The sequence below is a fragment of the Prinia subflava genome, chromosome 1 (assembly GCF_021018805.1).
Source record: "Prinia subflava isolate CZ2003 ecotype Zambia chromosome 1, Cam_Psub_1.2, whole genome shotgun sequence".
Taxonomy (NCBI): domain Eukaryota; kingdom Metazoa; phylum Chordata; class Aves; order Passeriformes; family Cisticolidae; genus Prinia; species Prinia subflava.
In genome coordinates this window covers 111175509-111190452 of record NC_086247.1, presented here as the reverse complement: position 1 = coordinate 111190452, position 14944 = coordinate 111175509, and the positions used below count along the sequence as shown (strand labels likewise).

At 46.2% G+C, this 14944-nt stretch overlaps 1 protein-coding gene across 1 annotated transcript in view; it reads left to right on the top strand.

The window, feature by feature from the left end:
• The window catches only part of SH3BP5 (SH3 domain binding protein 5), a 51392-nt gene that overhangs the window by 34450 nt on the left and 1998 nt on the right, over window positions 1–14944 (top strand). The window contains exons 5-8 of the mRNA XM_063408165.1: window positions 5260–5390; window positions 9292–9334; window positions 11183–11402; window positions 14529–14789. Of these exons, the coding sequence (XP_063264235.1) occupies window positions 5260–5390; window positions 9292–9334; window positions 11183–11402; window positions 14529–14789 (655 nt within the window). The remainder of the gene's footprint in view (window positions 1–5259; window positions 5391–9291; window positions 9335–11182; window positions 11403–14528; window positions 14790–14944) is intronic.

Below are 14944 nucleotides of genomic sequence, written 5' to 3'. Positions count from 1 at the left end.
CAATGGGAGGAAATAGAGATAAGGGTTGCAGTTGTAATTGCTTTTTGATGTCTTGATAGTCTGAAAAGCTATTAACGTTATTTTCGATGTGACAACCTATTGGGCTTCTGTAAACAAGGCTGTTGTAGCCACTGATCTAGAAAATCATACAATTCAACTGATGTGAAATGGGAGAGTTACTGAAATTTTGTTTTTCCTGGGTGAGCTGGAAGCAGAATGTGTGGAATGTCTTTCTATTCATGGAGCAGACAGAACCAGCATGAACATGTACATGGAGTATAGGCTGTCACTCAGAAATTTCTTTGCACCTTGCAGTTTGAGCTGTGTTTCTGAAGGAGGCTGGGAGCATAAATAGGAGCTGGATTCCTGCCTACCTGCCTGTGAAGATGCAGCTAATCCCTGCAAATGTCTGTGCTTGAGCTAAGTGTTCACAAGAGAGAAGCACTGGACTGTGGTGCAATTCTGCAAGTCAGGCAGCTGCTTTGCCCACTTCTGCTCTTACCTTGATGTGTATTTTGGGGTAAAGTCCTGTGTTTTTCTTCTAAATGTGCATTTTTCCACAGATGTGAGAAAGAAAGGTATTGAAGGTAATGACACTTAGATTGGAATTCAGCTCATCGGTGTCGTGTCTAGAACCTGACTGTGTATCACAATTACTTGCCAAAAGTTCCATTATGATGAAAGGCTGTCTGATCAATAAGTGGTGTCTGGAGAGCAATTCATGTGGCCAGAGGGGCAAATTCATTTTAAGATAAATTCTCTGTTGATTATAATGTAAATGTAGACAGGCTTGATGAGCTCTTAAGCTGCCTGGGGAGAAAGAATACTATTCACTCTTAGCCACTGGCTTATCAGGATTTTGGTGACTGCAGTGTCTCTTTAAAATTTGGAGATGATGTTTTTGCTAGTGGGTACCGGCCTGTTTGTACCTTAAATTGTAATTCTGTGGTTTAGGGTGCAGAGAGCAGGGCTGTGAAAGAGTCCTGTGAGAGAACCAAAGGATATTTAATTTTGGAGGGATTTATGTTCCTATTGAAAATAATTCATAAAGATGTACAAAAGGAAAGTACTGACAGATGTGTTACCTCTAGTTTGATACAAGCTGGAGTAGAAAGGAAGACCCTTCATGAATTTCAAGAGAAATCACTAATTTCTAATTGCTGATGCAATCTGCAGTCTTAAAAAGGTTCTGCTTTTACAGTCTTTGCTGAGATACGTTGAGTTCATAAATCCTGGCAGGGAGAAGAAATGTTTTGGCTCTTGATCATGAGACATTTTAAAAAGGAGAGGATGAGGGGAGAGTAAAAGAGGGAGGAGGCATGCTCCCTCTTGGATTAATTTGGCTTGTGAAGCTCCCTTTCATATTACACTGTGAAGTACCATCTGTCAGTGTAAGATGTGTGGGTGCTTTCGTGATGTAGAGAGGAGAGATACTTCCTGCAGCTAGAAAAACTTAGAGGAAAAAGGGGGAGAAGAAATGCCTGTGAAAGAAAGAACCAAAACCCCACAGGCTTCCTTGTCCTGATCCCTCTGTCATTTATCCTGGAAATGCATTGATTTTTTGCAATCCCTCGTATTTTTGATTCTCTCCTCCTGGTTTACTGATACTGCATTGTCTCTTTCCTCTTTTATTTTTAATTCTTCCCCTAGAAGAACAATCAGTTTAATGTTTTGTGAAAGAAAAGTCATCCAGAGTAATTCCTCTGGCTTAGATGGTCAGCTTTGCTCAACTCCACTGATAAAATTGTTTTTTGCATCTGTTATTACTGAAAATATTGCCTGGAGTCCATTTTTACTTCAGATGTTGGAAATGTTTTGGATGAAACAAAGCTGCTTGTACAGACTTACTGATGGTAAATATATATTCTACATTGACCTTCTTTTTCCAGACAGCTGGGTAGGAAGTAGAGGGTGGGAGAGAAGAGGAATTGATCAATCCCTGTGTTGGGGAGTTTTGCCTGCTTTGTTTGCCTGTATCTTGTAGCTTGTGGTATCTGGGAGAGCGAGTTCTGCTTGGAGTAGGTGATCCAGTAGTTAGGGACAGGCAAGGGCTACAGGGGTGTCTGGTGGTTGTGTGGGTATCTTGGAAGTTCATCCACTCTGGGTGTTTTTGTGTAAGAGTATGTCCCCTGCGCACCCCAAGGGTGAGCTGAAAGGCAGGTACAGTGTCAGGAGGTGAGATGTGTCTTGAGCAGCCTTTGTTTGAAGAGGTGTCATCCTCACTTGTTTTTCTGCCTTTTTCTAAGTGTGATGGCTGAGGAGCATTTACAAGGCAAGATGGGTGGTAGAAGTACTTGGGTTAGACAAACCAGCTTATTTGGGAACTGTGACCAAGAGCTTGTTTACAAGTCCATATGACACTGCAGTTTTTTCACCAAATGTATTATTAGCTCTAATAAAAAGTATTTCTTTCCTACACAAGCCTGTCTGTCTTTTTCTGAGCCTTCTTAAGGAGGTGAGGAGTTTGCCTAGCTGGTCTTACGTTGAACTTCCCAGCTGCAGAGGTGGCAGCATTGTTTGCAGTTTGTTTCTGTCTACCAGCCCTGATGGACAGGTTCTCCACTTAAAGGCTGTTTGGTTTTTGTGGCGGGGTGGAAGATCTCTCTTGTTTCTTCTTGTTTGAGGAAGTGCTTAAATGCCTCTTGGCAGGTGATGGATCCCTGCAGAAGAACCTTACAATCCCCCAGGTATTATCCTCAGCCTCGGGCATGCACCTTGAGCTGCTGTCCCAGGGAAAGGGGACAGGCTGTCTCTGCAGACTTGGGTGGATAATGTGACCATGAGGACAGAATTCCCACAGGAAACAAAGGGGTAGGGGGAAAGAGGGATTTCCTTTCGTCACTGATTTCTCAAAAGGATGAATTTCTTTCGCCTTTCTTTCTGGAAATGATAATGAATGTGGGTTTATATGCCCGGCAGCAAATTCCACATTTTGTCAGATATTTTGAAGCGTTTGCAATTTGTCATCTTCAAATCCCATTCTGCAGGGTTCAAGCATTTCTGTGATGTTTGATATGAAACATTTGAAAAATCAGCATGATACTGGACACCTAACCTGCTTTACAACCCTGGCGTTGGTCTTACTTATTATCATGTGATTTATCCCAGATATCAAAGTTTATGGTAATTTTGCCCCAAGAACAGCTGTGAGGGAGGAACTGACATGTAACTGAGCATCGGCAAATTCCAGTGGCTCCATTATTTTGAAGCTTACGGCGGTTTTAAATTGCAGCTTTCTTGCCACTCTAGAAGGAAGATGAACCACCTTCTGTGCAGTCTTTGGAGACTGCAGTTTAATTTAAGAGACTTCCACATTAAAGCCAGCCTTGTCTGACATGTTTCACTGAGGCAAGTCATTGCACCAACTGGCTTTAAAACAGTTGTTTGAGATAAGAGGCTGCAGTTTATTTTTCAGGATGCAGGAGAGAATATATTATGAACCTGATGGATTTTTTTTTTCTTTTTCACTTTCTTTGAAAATGGATGCCATATATATAAGAAAGTTGGAGGAAAGTTGAAGGATGTTGGAGTTGAGTATGTTGTTTTATATCTGATCAAAAGATCCTTTATTTCTCATACTTTCAAGTAGTTCTGTAGCAATTCCTTTCTTTAATAATGAGTGGTGTGTGCAGATGAGAAAAATGTGTCCTCCAGTTGTGGCAGCAAGAGCTCTGAGTTAGTGCTGGTGGCTTTGGCAGTTTCACTCTTTGGTTTGGGCATCAGAAAGGACAATATGTCAGTTTTGCTGAGAGGAACAGTGACCCAGGTGAGTCAGAGCTGACCATCTCTTTTCCTTGTTCAGTTCAGCCTTAGGTTTGGGAGGACTAGCACACTTTTTCAAAAAATTAGAGCTTTGTGGGTGAGGTTATTTAAAATCAAGTTTTTTTGAATATTCTCTCTGCATATGAGAGCTCGGATGCACAGTCTGGTGGTGGGAGCCAGGTGGAGCAAATTTGTGTAAAGTTGTGGAGTAGTTGGTATCACAGCCGAGGCATTTCATAATCCAGTACTGGAGAAAATCAAGTCCTGCCATTTTTTGTATGAATACCTTCATAGATGCAAAACAGGAAGCTTAAAAAAATCACCTGCTTTCCCCCCGCATTGCCAGACCAACAAAGAGGTGTCACCACTTTTCTGATTTTAGGAAAACCAGTCACTTCCCTGTCTGGATCTTGACTAAATAAAGTGCGTTAAATAAAATGCACTAAATCAAATGCATTTTCTGACTTACACCTCTGACATCTCAAATTTGGAGAATTAAAATACCCTTCATAAAATTAGGCGTGGCTATGTGATACCAAAAGTGCAGCTAATGGAGGGACATTTACTTTTCCTCTTCCAATGCTTGACAACCCTTTCAGTGAAAACCTTTTTCCTAATACCCAATCTAAACCTCCCCTGGAGCAACTGGAAGCCCTTTCCTCTTTCCTATAGCTTGTTACTGGGGAGAAGAGGCCGATTCCCACTGGCTACACCCTCCTTTCAGGGGGTTGTAGTGAGCAATAAGGTCCCCCTGAGCCTCCTTTTCTCCAGGCAAAACAAACCCAGCTCTCAGCTGCTCCTTATCAGATTTGTGTTCTGGATCTCTTGATACATGAGGATAGGGGCTGGTCATCAGCATAACTTTCCTTGTCTGCGTCATGGGGGTGGCAGTGCAGGGCTTCAGCCTTCCTTTGCATTTTCTGTGTTGAAACTGTGATTTCAGGCATGTTAGCTGCTTTAAGAGAAGAGTAATCTTGTTTTCTAGTGACTGGTTTTTCAGGCCAAACTGTAATTGAGTCCTCCCTCTGCTGTGGTTGGTGTTCAGCCCTTTCCAGAGTGATGGGGCTGCAGCCAGGAGCTGAGCAACCAGCAAGCTCTCTGCTGGGAAAGTCAGGTTTGGGGGAGAGAAGCAGGAGGGAACAGAAACATTGCTGCTGAATGTAACTGGGTGACTTCTGCTAGTGTTGCTCCACTTGTGAATATCCAACTAGGTTAAAAATGGATGATTCCACCAGCTGAGGGTCTTCTGAACTTCCTGTAAGAGGGGTTCTGTGAAAAGCTGTAACACCTTTGTCATAATTTACACATGTTTGAAGACCTGCTGCTCTTCTGAAGAAAGACTTTTAAGTAGGTTCACTGGAGGTAATTTTTTTCTATACCCGCACTTTCCTGACATGAGCTGATGGGAGAGATTATAAAGTTGCTGTTAATTGAAATGGTAAGAAGTGGATCATTGTATCTTGCTGCTCAACCTGGTTTTTTTTCCCCCTCTTGAAGGTCATGGAGGCAGAACAGACCAAAACGAGAAGTGAGTTGGTTCACAAGGAGACTGCAGCCAAATACAATGCTGCCATGGGAAGGATGAAACAGCTGGAGAAGAAGCTGAAAAGAGCCATCAATAAATCAAAGTATGTTTTACATTTGGAGAGAAGTTTAGTGGTGAAAAGTGTTTGGGGGAAATACCTATTCTGTGGGGGTTTTGAACTTGTGAAAGTGTATTGCTCTTTGGGTTCCTCTCTGTGTGTAGCAGCCTCACAGCACAACTGGCACTGGTATTTGTCCTTGTTGTCCTTCTAAGTGTCTTTTGAAACACCGTGATGATGTGATGGACTAGTGAACCACATGGGATAGGAAGCCTTTTCAAAGCAGCATCTTGGTCTTGTTCTGGTGCTCTGAACTCCTTGGTGGTGTGTGATTTGAGGAACAGGTGCATGGGATCCACACAGGGGCTGTCTGCACAGCTCTGTGTGGATGTTTCACAGCCTAGGATTGCTCACAATTCTTATTTTTAGTTAGGAGAGCAACAAAGCAAATGACAGCTGAAAGGTGTGAGACTGCAGGGGTGTAAGGTGCTGTACACCAGGCTTGTTTACTTCCTGCTGCTGCCATGGCAAAGCAGTGTGAGAGCCGTCCTGGGGGAAGGAAACACCCTTCAGAAGGCATGGCTAAACTGCTCGTGTCATTAATAACTGTGCCTGCATTTGCTGTGCCGTTTGGCTCTCTTGCAGGGAAGTGAAACAGCTTTTTGCTCACAACCTGTTTAAAATTTTGGCCCTGTTTACAACCAATTCTTAATCCTCTTTATATTTCACAGTCTTTTTTTTTTTAATATTTCCAGACTGTGGCTTGTCTAAACAATCTGCTTGTTGTATTTAGCTTTTAATCCCCTCCATCTAAAAATTACTTTTTGGTGAAATCGGTCAGCTAAAAATCTATTTTGATGGCGTTTGCTCAATTCAAGAAAGGATTAGCACTTCTCAAACAAGATTCAAGCATGTTTGCTGAAACAGTGTAGTGGTGTGACTTCCTAGAATGAGCTGCATGCTGTTTGTCTAGCACTGCACAGGGCCTGTGAAAACCGTCATCAGATCACTAAATGACAGATTCCTCTGGAGAAGGGCAATATCTGAGAACAGTTTTGGCTGCTGGGAGTTCCTTCCTTGCAATAAGATTTAAAATAAAGACAGTGATTAAGTTGTCAGTGTTGTCCTACGTACCTTTTTATGATGGTGTGGAGCCTGGTGTCCCAGCTGCCTCTTGTGTGACGTGCCTCTGAGTTTTCATTTCTTTGCTGGAACTACCCTCAGAGTGGTGTCTTGTTATTCTCCTTGGGCCAAGCTGGTTTCCACTTCTGTGAAGGATCCCAGTGTATTCTTTTGTCTCTCAGCAGGGCTGACTGCAGCACAAACCATCTAGGTAGGGTGTTTTGGAGATCCATTAATAAAGGGTGTACAGAAATGCCACCTCTAACCTAGTACTGACATGAAAGATCCCTGGTGGCACAAATAGTCGTGGATGTCTCTGAAGTTATGCTACATAGGGATGTTGGAAAGGTCAGTCATCTCCCAGCACTGCAATTTTCACATAAAGGAAAATTGCAGCTGAGCTGAAAACATCAGTGCTCTTAAATGGCTACAGAAACTGGGAAATGAGGCTGCTGAATTTGCAGCTGTTTGTATTGTAGGGTGTAGCTGGCCTCTAGCTGCTTTTCAGGAAGGATTTAACACCAGCATCCTGCTCTGACCTGTTCCCTGGCTGGTGTGGGAGCACTGGCTTTAACACTTAGACCTTTCTGGCCTTTTGTTCATCTCTTTAAATCTGTGGATAGACACGCTGAATGAGTTGCTCTCTTTCAGGCAGAAATTGATTTGCATTTGCTCCGTGCTTCAGTTGGGATTACAAAGCTTAAAGCATTACTATTTTGAAAGCAAGACTGAGACATCCTGGAGAAAAGTCATTTAGATATTTTGCCATGTAAAGTTGATGAGCAAAGGATTATTGGATAGTTTTGGTTTGATTTTCCTTTTAATTTAGTTTTTTGGGTGTTTGCTTGCTTGTGATCTGTAAATGTGCATACGGCTGCATGTTCTTAACAGTTACCAGATCTTCTGGCCCAGTGCCTCTAGGATAATGAACCTGCCTGTGTTAGCTGGTTTTTGGAAGACACTTTCTGCTCTGCTGACTTGTGCATGGTGTCTTTCAGTCTTCCTGTCACCTACCTGAGAAGCACTTTGTGCAGCGCCCCAGGCGCAGCCAGCCGGGGATGTAGGACAGCGCTTGCATCCCTGAGTTACAGGCCATCCCTGCTGAGTTACAGAGCAGCCCCCAGTGCTTACAGGCCATGGATGTCAGGGAGTGAAGGGACCCCGGACATGGGAGTGCCTCCCCTGCCAGTGCCCTGCTTCCTGCTGGCAGCAGGTGCCTGGCTGTGTGTGAGCCACGAGGGAGCAGCAGTGTTTATGTGCCAGCTCCTGCGTGTCAGGCTCTTGGGCTCCTTTCAGGGGCTGAGGTGGTGTTTTTTCTCCCTGTAGCAAGTAAACATTCCTGCTTGTATGTCCACGTGTGTGTATTTGTGTATACACACACAGGCAGGTATGTGTTGTTTTTTCACAGCATGCAGACACACATGTACTTGTCGCTGACAGAGGGGGAACTCTTCCCAAGGCTTGTGGAAGCTAGTGGGAGCTTAGGGCTCAGGCCTGGCTGTTCTCTCCCAACAGGCACCAGGGCAAGGAAGGTTGAGAATCAGGTCCTTTGAGGCGAGTGGGTTTCATTGCTTTCCCTCTGTGTGTTTCCCTGCAGCACCATTCTGTCAGTGTCTGTGTGCTACCATTGCTTTGGGGTATGCCTGTAGGATCCTTTCTCTGTTGGATCCAAATTCTCCCCTGCAGTGTTCTATTTGGCCTGGCAGGTGCATCTGTGTAGCCTTTGGCAGGGTGATGTCCCACTGAGGGAAGGCAGAGGTGCACTTTGGCCGGATCAGTGCCACTGGAAGCAGCAGGACTTGGCTGTGTGCCCCTGGTGATGGTGAGAGGGTGCTTAGAAGTATCAGAGCTGGAAATAGCCTACTCTAATGGAAAAACAACTCAGTTATTTTGTGTTAGACTGTATGGTGAATTCAAGCCTTCAAAGAATATAGGATCAGAAAGCCACAATTTCACACTCCTGAATTCCAGTGCACAGTCCAAACTGCTGCTGTGTAGGGCTTACAGCTCAGAAGAGCCTTGCTCTCAGGGTAGAAACACAACAGGGGTAGTTAATATTCTATTTCATGTAAAGCCATATCTGATTGTTTATCTTTCCCCTACTTTCAGAAGAGGACAGCTTCTGAGAGGGGAGGAGGGTAGTGAGCCCTGCTGAAATAACAGGGTTTTTTTTTTTTTTTCTTTCCTGATCAGTGTTGTATCAGATGGTATTGGTTTATGGCCTTCAAAACTTTGAGGGTGGAAAGTGGCTTCTAGGCATTGTACTGCGGCTCTTGTACTGTCCTCTTGCAACCTTATAAACAAGTTCAGGGAAATGCCTGGTGGGCCACTGTTGCGAAGTGCTGTGCCTTTGTATGTGGTGCTCTGACCTCTCTTCACACTCTATCCTTCACTGAAACACCAAGAACTGCCCCTCCACCCCCTCTACCTGAACACAGAGCAGGTTCACCTTCTGTAGGAATTTACATGTGCCGTGGGCTCAGAAATTAGCTGTATAGAGAGAAGATGCCTATGCCTGAAGCTGGATGTTACATTTAAATATGTTGCAGAATCTAGACCTCGAAGAATTATGCTGTCAGCTCCAAAAGCTGGAATTTGGCAATTTGTATTTAGGTCAAAAGACCCATGAGAAATAGATGCATTAGGGAGTAAGAGAGAGACACTGAGAGCATGTGTAGGTGTTCCATCTACTGGATAGTGGTCTCTTGGGATGGCAGTGATACACAAAATAGCTGTGTTAGTGCTACAAAGAGAGCAGCTCCCACACCAATACACTGCATTCAGTCCCAGTGATTGTAAACAACCGTTCTTTGTTTTTCCACAGACCTTATTTTGAACTCAAGGCGAAGTACTATGTCCAACTAGAGGTACGTATGTAATTCAGATCCTTCTGAAACTCTTTACTGGTTACAGTAAATACTGAAATTACATCTAAAGTGCTCCAGCAACTATGTTGTGTTTCTTTACAAAACCAATTCAAAACCTCTTGAGCAATTTGCTAAGCACATTTTAAAGATAAAAGACTAAGAGTCTTTGTTTCCTTGTGTGAAATGAGAGTGTTTGAACTCTGTTAGAACCCAAAGAGTACAGTTTGACTATCTTTGCTTCTTGTAGTTTGATGTATCTGGGATTTATTTGTTTGTTGTGGGTTTAATTTTTTCCCCTACGCTTCAGACTGTTTAACTGTACTTGGGGTGCTCTTTTATGTTCACTGGTTGGATCAATTAACAGAATAAATAACCTGCTTGCAGTGCTCCTATATCATGCAGATGTGAATTTGGGGGTTGGCATAAGAGGGATTTGGCTGGATAGGCTTCCAGGGCTTTTTAGCATCTCTGTGCTGATTCAGTGTGGTGCAACAATGTCTGGCCAGTGCTTGTTCACAGCACATGCCTTGCAGGGCACAGTGGCCCTGGGGCAGGCATGGCTGTTCTCTGTGGGATGGTCACCCCTGCTGTTACAGCCAGTCTTGGAGCTGCCAGGGGTGGGAGGGCAGAGTAGCCCTACAAATTCAAATGCAAAAATCACTCTCTTTCCATTTGAGTGACTTCTGCTGCATGTGGCCCCCAAAACTGGGCGCCTGGCTCCCCTCAGTTGGAGGGTAGTGGCCGGTGCTGCTGTTGTGTGGGATGAGCACAGGGTTTCAGTGGAGCACATTGCCTTGGACTGCTGGCCATGGGTGCAGGAAGGCTCAGTGGGGTGCTGGGTCAGTAGGACCCTAGCTAGAGAAAGGTTCCCATTCCTTGTCTGGGGTGCAAGGTGTATCCCACTGTGGTTTTGTGGGCCCTTCCCTGGGCTGCCTGAGAGTCAACAGCTTTTTGTAAGCTTCAGAGACACTGGTGTGCACCTTTCTCCTTGGTGGGTTCCAGGCTTGGGTGCCCTCTCCTCCTCTGCCTTGCCTGCCTGCAGCTGCTGCTGCATCAAGCCTGCCCTGGGCTGGGTGCCAGGCCAATAATCCGTTCTGCTAGAAGCATCTCTTGAGAAGTTCCCTTTTTCCCGTGGGCAAAGGCACACTGTTTGTGGGCCTGTTGCTTCTCCATGACACTGCTCAGTGCCCTCCTGAGGCAAGGTGATTGTGTAAACTGTATGAAAAAAGCACAGATTGCTTTGAATGCACAATAAAAACCAGCATTGAGAGAGCTACAGACCCACAAGAAGTGTTTCCCCTTTGGGAAATGGGATGTACAACATTTTGCCCATGCTGTAGGGTGGTGTTTGTGCCTGGGGACACAGGAACTGCTGTACTACAGCTGTCAGGGCTTGAGGTTTGCTGCTTTCTGCTTTGCAGGTTTAGTGAGCAGCAGGGAGTGAGGTTCAGCCCCCTCAGGGGTGACCCCCCAGCCCTGCTGAGCCCTGCAGACAGGGGCTGCCAGCAAACCTTAGGGGTGGTTCTGGAACAAGCCAGTGACTGAGCTGAGAGCTGCATTCTTGTAAAGGAGAGATCCTGCAAATTCACATCTCAACAGGGCCTGTGCTCTGGGTGCTCCAGAGGCAGTCCCAGCCCCTGGCTGCTGTGGTTGGCCTCACTGTTGTCTCCTCAAGTGCCACTGCTTGTGCCAGGGTGCTTCTGAATTCTGAACTCTCCCATTCCGTAGGTACCAGCGCCAGTTTGTGCTTGCCTGTGCAGAGCCAAGGCACCTGGACACGTAACAGGGAGCTGTGTGCTGTGCCTTGTTTGTAGTAAAAGCCCATCTAATGCCCGTCTCCCTTGTTAGCAACTGAAGAAAACAGTGGATGACCTGCAGGCCAAACTGGCCCTGGCGAAGGGAGAGTACAAGACTGCCTTGAAAAATCTGGAGATGATCTCAGATGAGATTCACGAGAGGAGAAGGTCCACTGCCATGGGGCCCCGAGGATGTGGCGTGGGGGCCGAGGGGAGCAACACCTCTGTGGAAGACCTGTCAGCGAGTAAAGCGGAGTCAGACACCGTCTCCAGTGAGTACAGGGCACTGCTGTGCTTGGGAATATCCCATGGGCATCGTAAGAAATGCTGACGTTAGAGTTGCTCTGTGTTCTGCAGTTTGGGCATTTGCTGGCTGTTGTGGGACTGTGGCTAAGTTGTGACGTTTCTTGTTATTGCAGGAGTTGATTGCATTCTTTAATAGCCAATTTTCAAGGGAAAGGGTAATGAGTTAAAGTGCGTCAGCCATTCCCTTGACATGCCTGTAATTTTTCTGTGCAGTGCTGTATGAAAGGAGGAAAATTAACACACTTCAAAGTGTGTGTCTAATTTTACACCAGTGGTGCTGCTGGCAGTGACTGGCCTGGGGTGGTGGCAGGCTGTCAGATCATTCAGCCAGTCTGGGAACAGACCTTGTGGATGAAGTGCTTGTCTTCCAGTGCTGGGCCTGTGGCAGAGGGAGCTCAAGTTGTGGCTACAGTTGTACAGAAAGGCGGGATGCTCACATGGAAGCATGTCAGGATAAGCTCCTTTGTGCTGCAGAGTCTTCTGCCAAGGTGTGGTTTCAGCAGAGCGTGTGTGCTGTGAACAAGGGAAGAAGCAGCAATATGCTGCTGCAGTGGGCTGAGGGGCTCTGTAGGAGAAATGGGTGACAGCAACAATCTCCAAGGAAGCTCCAAACAAGCAAGGTAATCTCTGCTTTCTGGTGGCACATGGGGACCTTGTTGTCCAAACAAGACAACAAGACCGAAGTCTGTTGTATGGTGAGTTTGCATTTGTTCTGGCTCTAGGTGAAAGATAGATGGACATTACATGTGGCCTACTTCTACCTCCTTCCTGGACACTTTTATCTCCTCTTGATGCAGAAAGTACTTTTCTTGCTGCCCAGTCCCACAAATTCCAGTTTAATTTGTATTTCAGCTGAGTTTCAGCAGGTAAAGTCTAGATCAGGATTACAATAGTTCATGATAGCACAGTCCTGCTGCCCAAAGGCAGAAGATGGCATTTCCCCATAGACACCAGTGTGTACTGGCACTGAGGCCTTGTAGGTTCATGGTAGAGCCTTGTGGAAGCTGAGAGCAGCCCTGGGTTGCCCTCCACCCCCTGTAGTGGCAGGAGTTTCTGCACAATGTCTTGGAGCTCTCTCACTCAGTACTGTGCAGCTGGGACCTGAGTTGCAGCAGCAAGTGCTGGACAGCTGATGCAGCCAGGTTTCAGTATGGCTGCTTATCTTCTGCCACCCTTAATTCCTGAGATTGACCCTTTCCAACCTAGGCAGGAATTGCCTCCTTTGGATACACACAAGTGCCCCTCCCCATGCAGAAGGCCTCCTGAAAGCCTTAGGTATAACTGAGTTTTAGGGTATTTTGTGCTGAAGGAGTTCAGGGGCCTGGGATAAAGGAGCAGAAAGAGCTAGGAAAGTTAATATTGATTAATATTAGTTGTTGGCTCCCCTGGCTGCTGCTGAGGCTGCAGGCAAGGACCAGCAGTGTGGGCTCATCCCTCTCTTTGAATTGCACAGTCTGAGACGAGTGAAAGGGCTTCAGCTTGCGTCTGGTGCCAACTCAGAACTGGGTTATGACAAGGCAGGACTAGCAGCCTGGATTAAATAATAAAATAGCCTGGATTAAGTTCTCATTGTAATGTGGGGAGAGCTTTCCACCAAGGTCCTTTTATATCTGATCTCTGTCTGCCAGAGTTGGATAAAACACCTCGTCATCAGCAAGAGTTTCTTGGCCCTTGCAGATGTGCATTATGGTGAATTTAGATGGTGAAAAGGAAGCTACAGTTCAAGTTGTGCCGCTTGTAGACTGCGTGATGTCACTGCTTCTTGCCAAGCAGAGGACTCTAATTGGAAACAACTTTTTTGCCAAACCTTCTGTTGTTTTCACCCCCCACAAAGTTACTGTACTGCTCGCCATATATTGATGAAATGCAGCGAGAAGAAAGGCCCCTCTGCAGTCTTGGATTTGACTTCATTAAAAACAAAACAACAAAACCCAAACCACAAGAAAAGCTGTCTCTGAGTATGAAGTGACCCGGAGAGAACTTAGGAAGATGGATAATGTTGTTACCCATTTTATGTTTGAAGTCTTTTGGGTCAATTTTGCAACATGTTAGTGCAGTTCTGCAATCTGCAAGTCCAGCAGAAGGAGGTTGAACATCTCTGCCATAACCATGGCAGTAGCAGCCTCTTTGTGTCCGAGTGGTGCCTGCGAGCCCCAGGCTGCCAAGGTGACAGCAGAACTTCTTTGAAGCTTCTCCTTTGAGCATTTTGTAAACGCTGCTGCTTTGCTCCTCTGTCCTTCCAAGGCGATTCTGAGCCTCGCTAACAATGGCAGGAATCGCAAGGAGGAGGAATTGGAGATAACCTCAGGTCACTGTGGATGTCTTACTGTGTCTGGGTCTTAAGGTCAGTGAGATTCCAGCACACTCTTGTGTTGTGCAGAGCCTTCTCTTCTGTAGAGAACCTTCTGATCCCAGTGGGACTGCCTGTGTGCAGAGGTCTTTGGTCCCCACATCCTGCAGTGAGCCTCTAAGTGTGTTGAATTTCAGCAAAATCTGCACCCTTGTGTTGCACAAAATGTTCTTAAATGGGTTCCTCCTCTGGTTGTTCATAAGGACCCTGCAGCTTAATCTAAACAGACGGTTGGGAGAGGGTTTGGTTAATTAGAATTCAGATCTGAGCAAACACAAGCAGGGAAAAGAATATATATTTTGTTTTTTTAAATTGGTGTTGTTTGGTGATCCTCATTGAAAAAGAAATCATGGGACCTGTGTCTTTCTAATTAGTGCCTTAAATATCAGGAGGCTGCACTGGGATCAAGATGGTGCTGGGGGAGGCAGACACAGGGAATTGGGCTCTAACCTCAGTTGTCTACTGAAGACCATGAGTGAACAAGGCCAGCAGGGCCAGTAGAAATCCAAGAGCAGCAGCTGCTGCAGAGCTGGCCTTGCATGGCCTGGCTGGCAGGTGTGCTGCTCCTCAGGGCAGAACCAGGCGAAGGCTTTGCACAGGGGGCAGAAAACCAGAGGGGGCAGCCCATGGCTGAGCAGTGTGTCCGTGTATGGAAGATGCAAACCTGAAAAACTGCCTTTGCCTGGGAAAGGTGCAGGGGGGAGGCTGAATTACTGACTGGAATATGTTTTGAATATTGCAGTGGCTTCAGAAGTGTTTGAGGATGATAACGGCAGCAGCTTTGTGTCCGAGGAAGATTCAGAAACTCAGTCAGTGTCCAGCTTCAGCTCTGGTCCTACAAGTCCCTGCGAGGTGCCCACTCAGTTTCCTCCTGCGACACGACCTGGAAGCCTGGATCTGCCCAGCCCTGTGTCCCTCTCGGAGTTCGGGATGATCTTCCCTGTCCTGGGCCCCCGGAGCGAGTGCAGCGGGGCCTCCTCCCCCGAGTGTGAAGCTGAAAGAGGTATGCACAGCTGGATACACCCCGGGCCAGTGTCTTTCAGCTCCGTAAAGGGAGCAGGGAAACCTCCCCAGCTCCCCTGGGCATATGCCAGGGAATGCTCTGAGCTGCTGGCTGCTTCTTTGGGGAGGCAGTTGTGCAGTGCCCCGTGTCTTCAA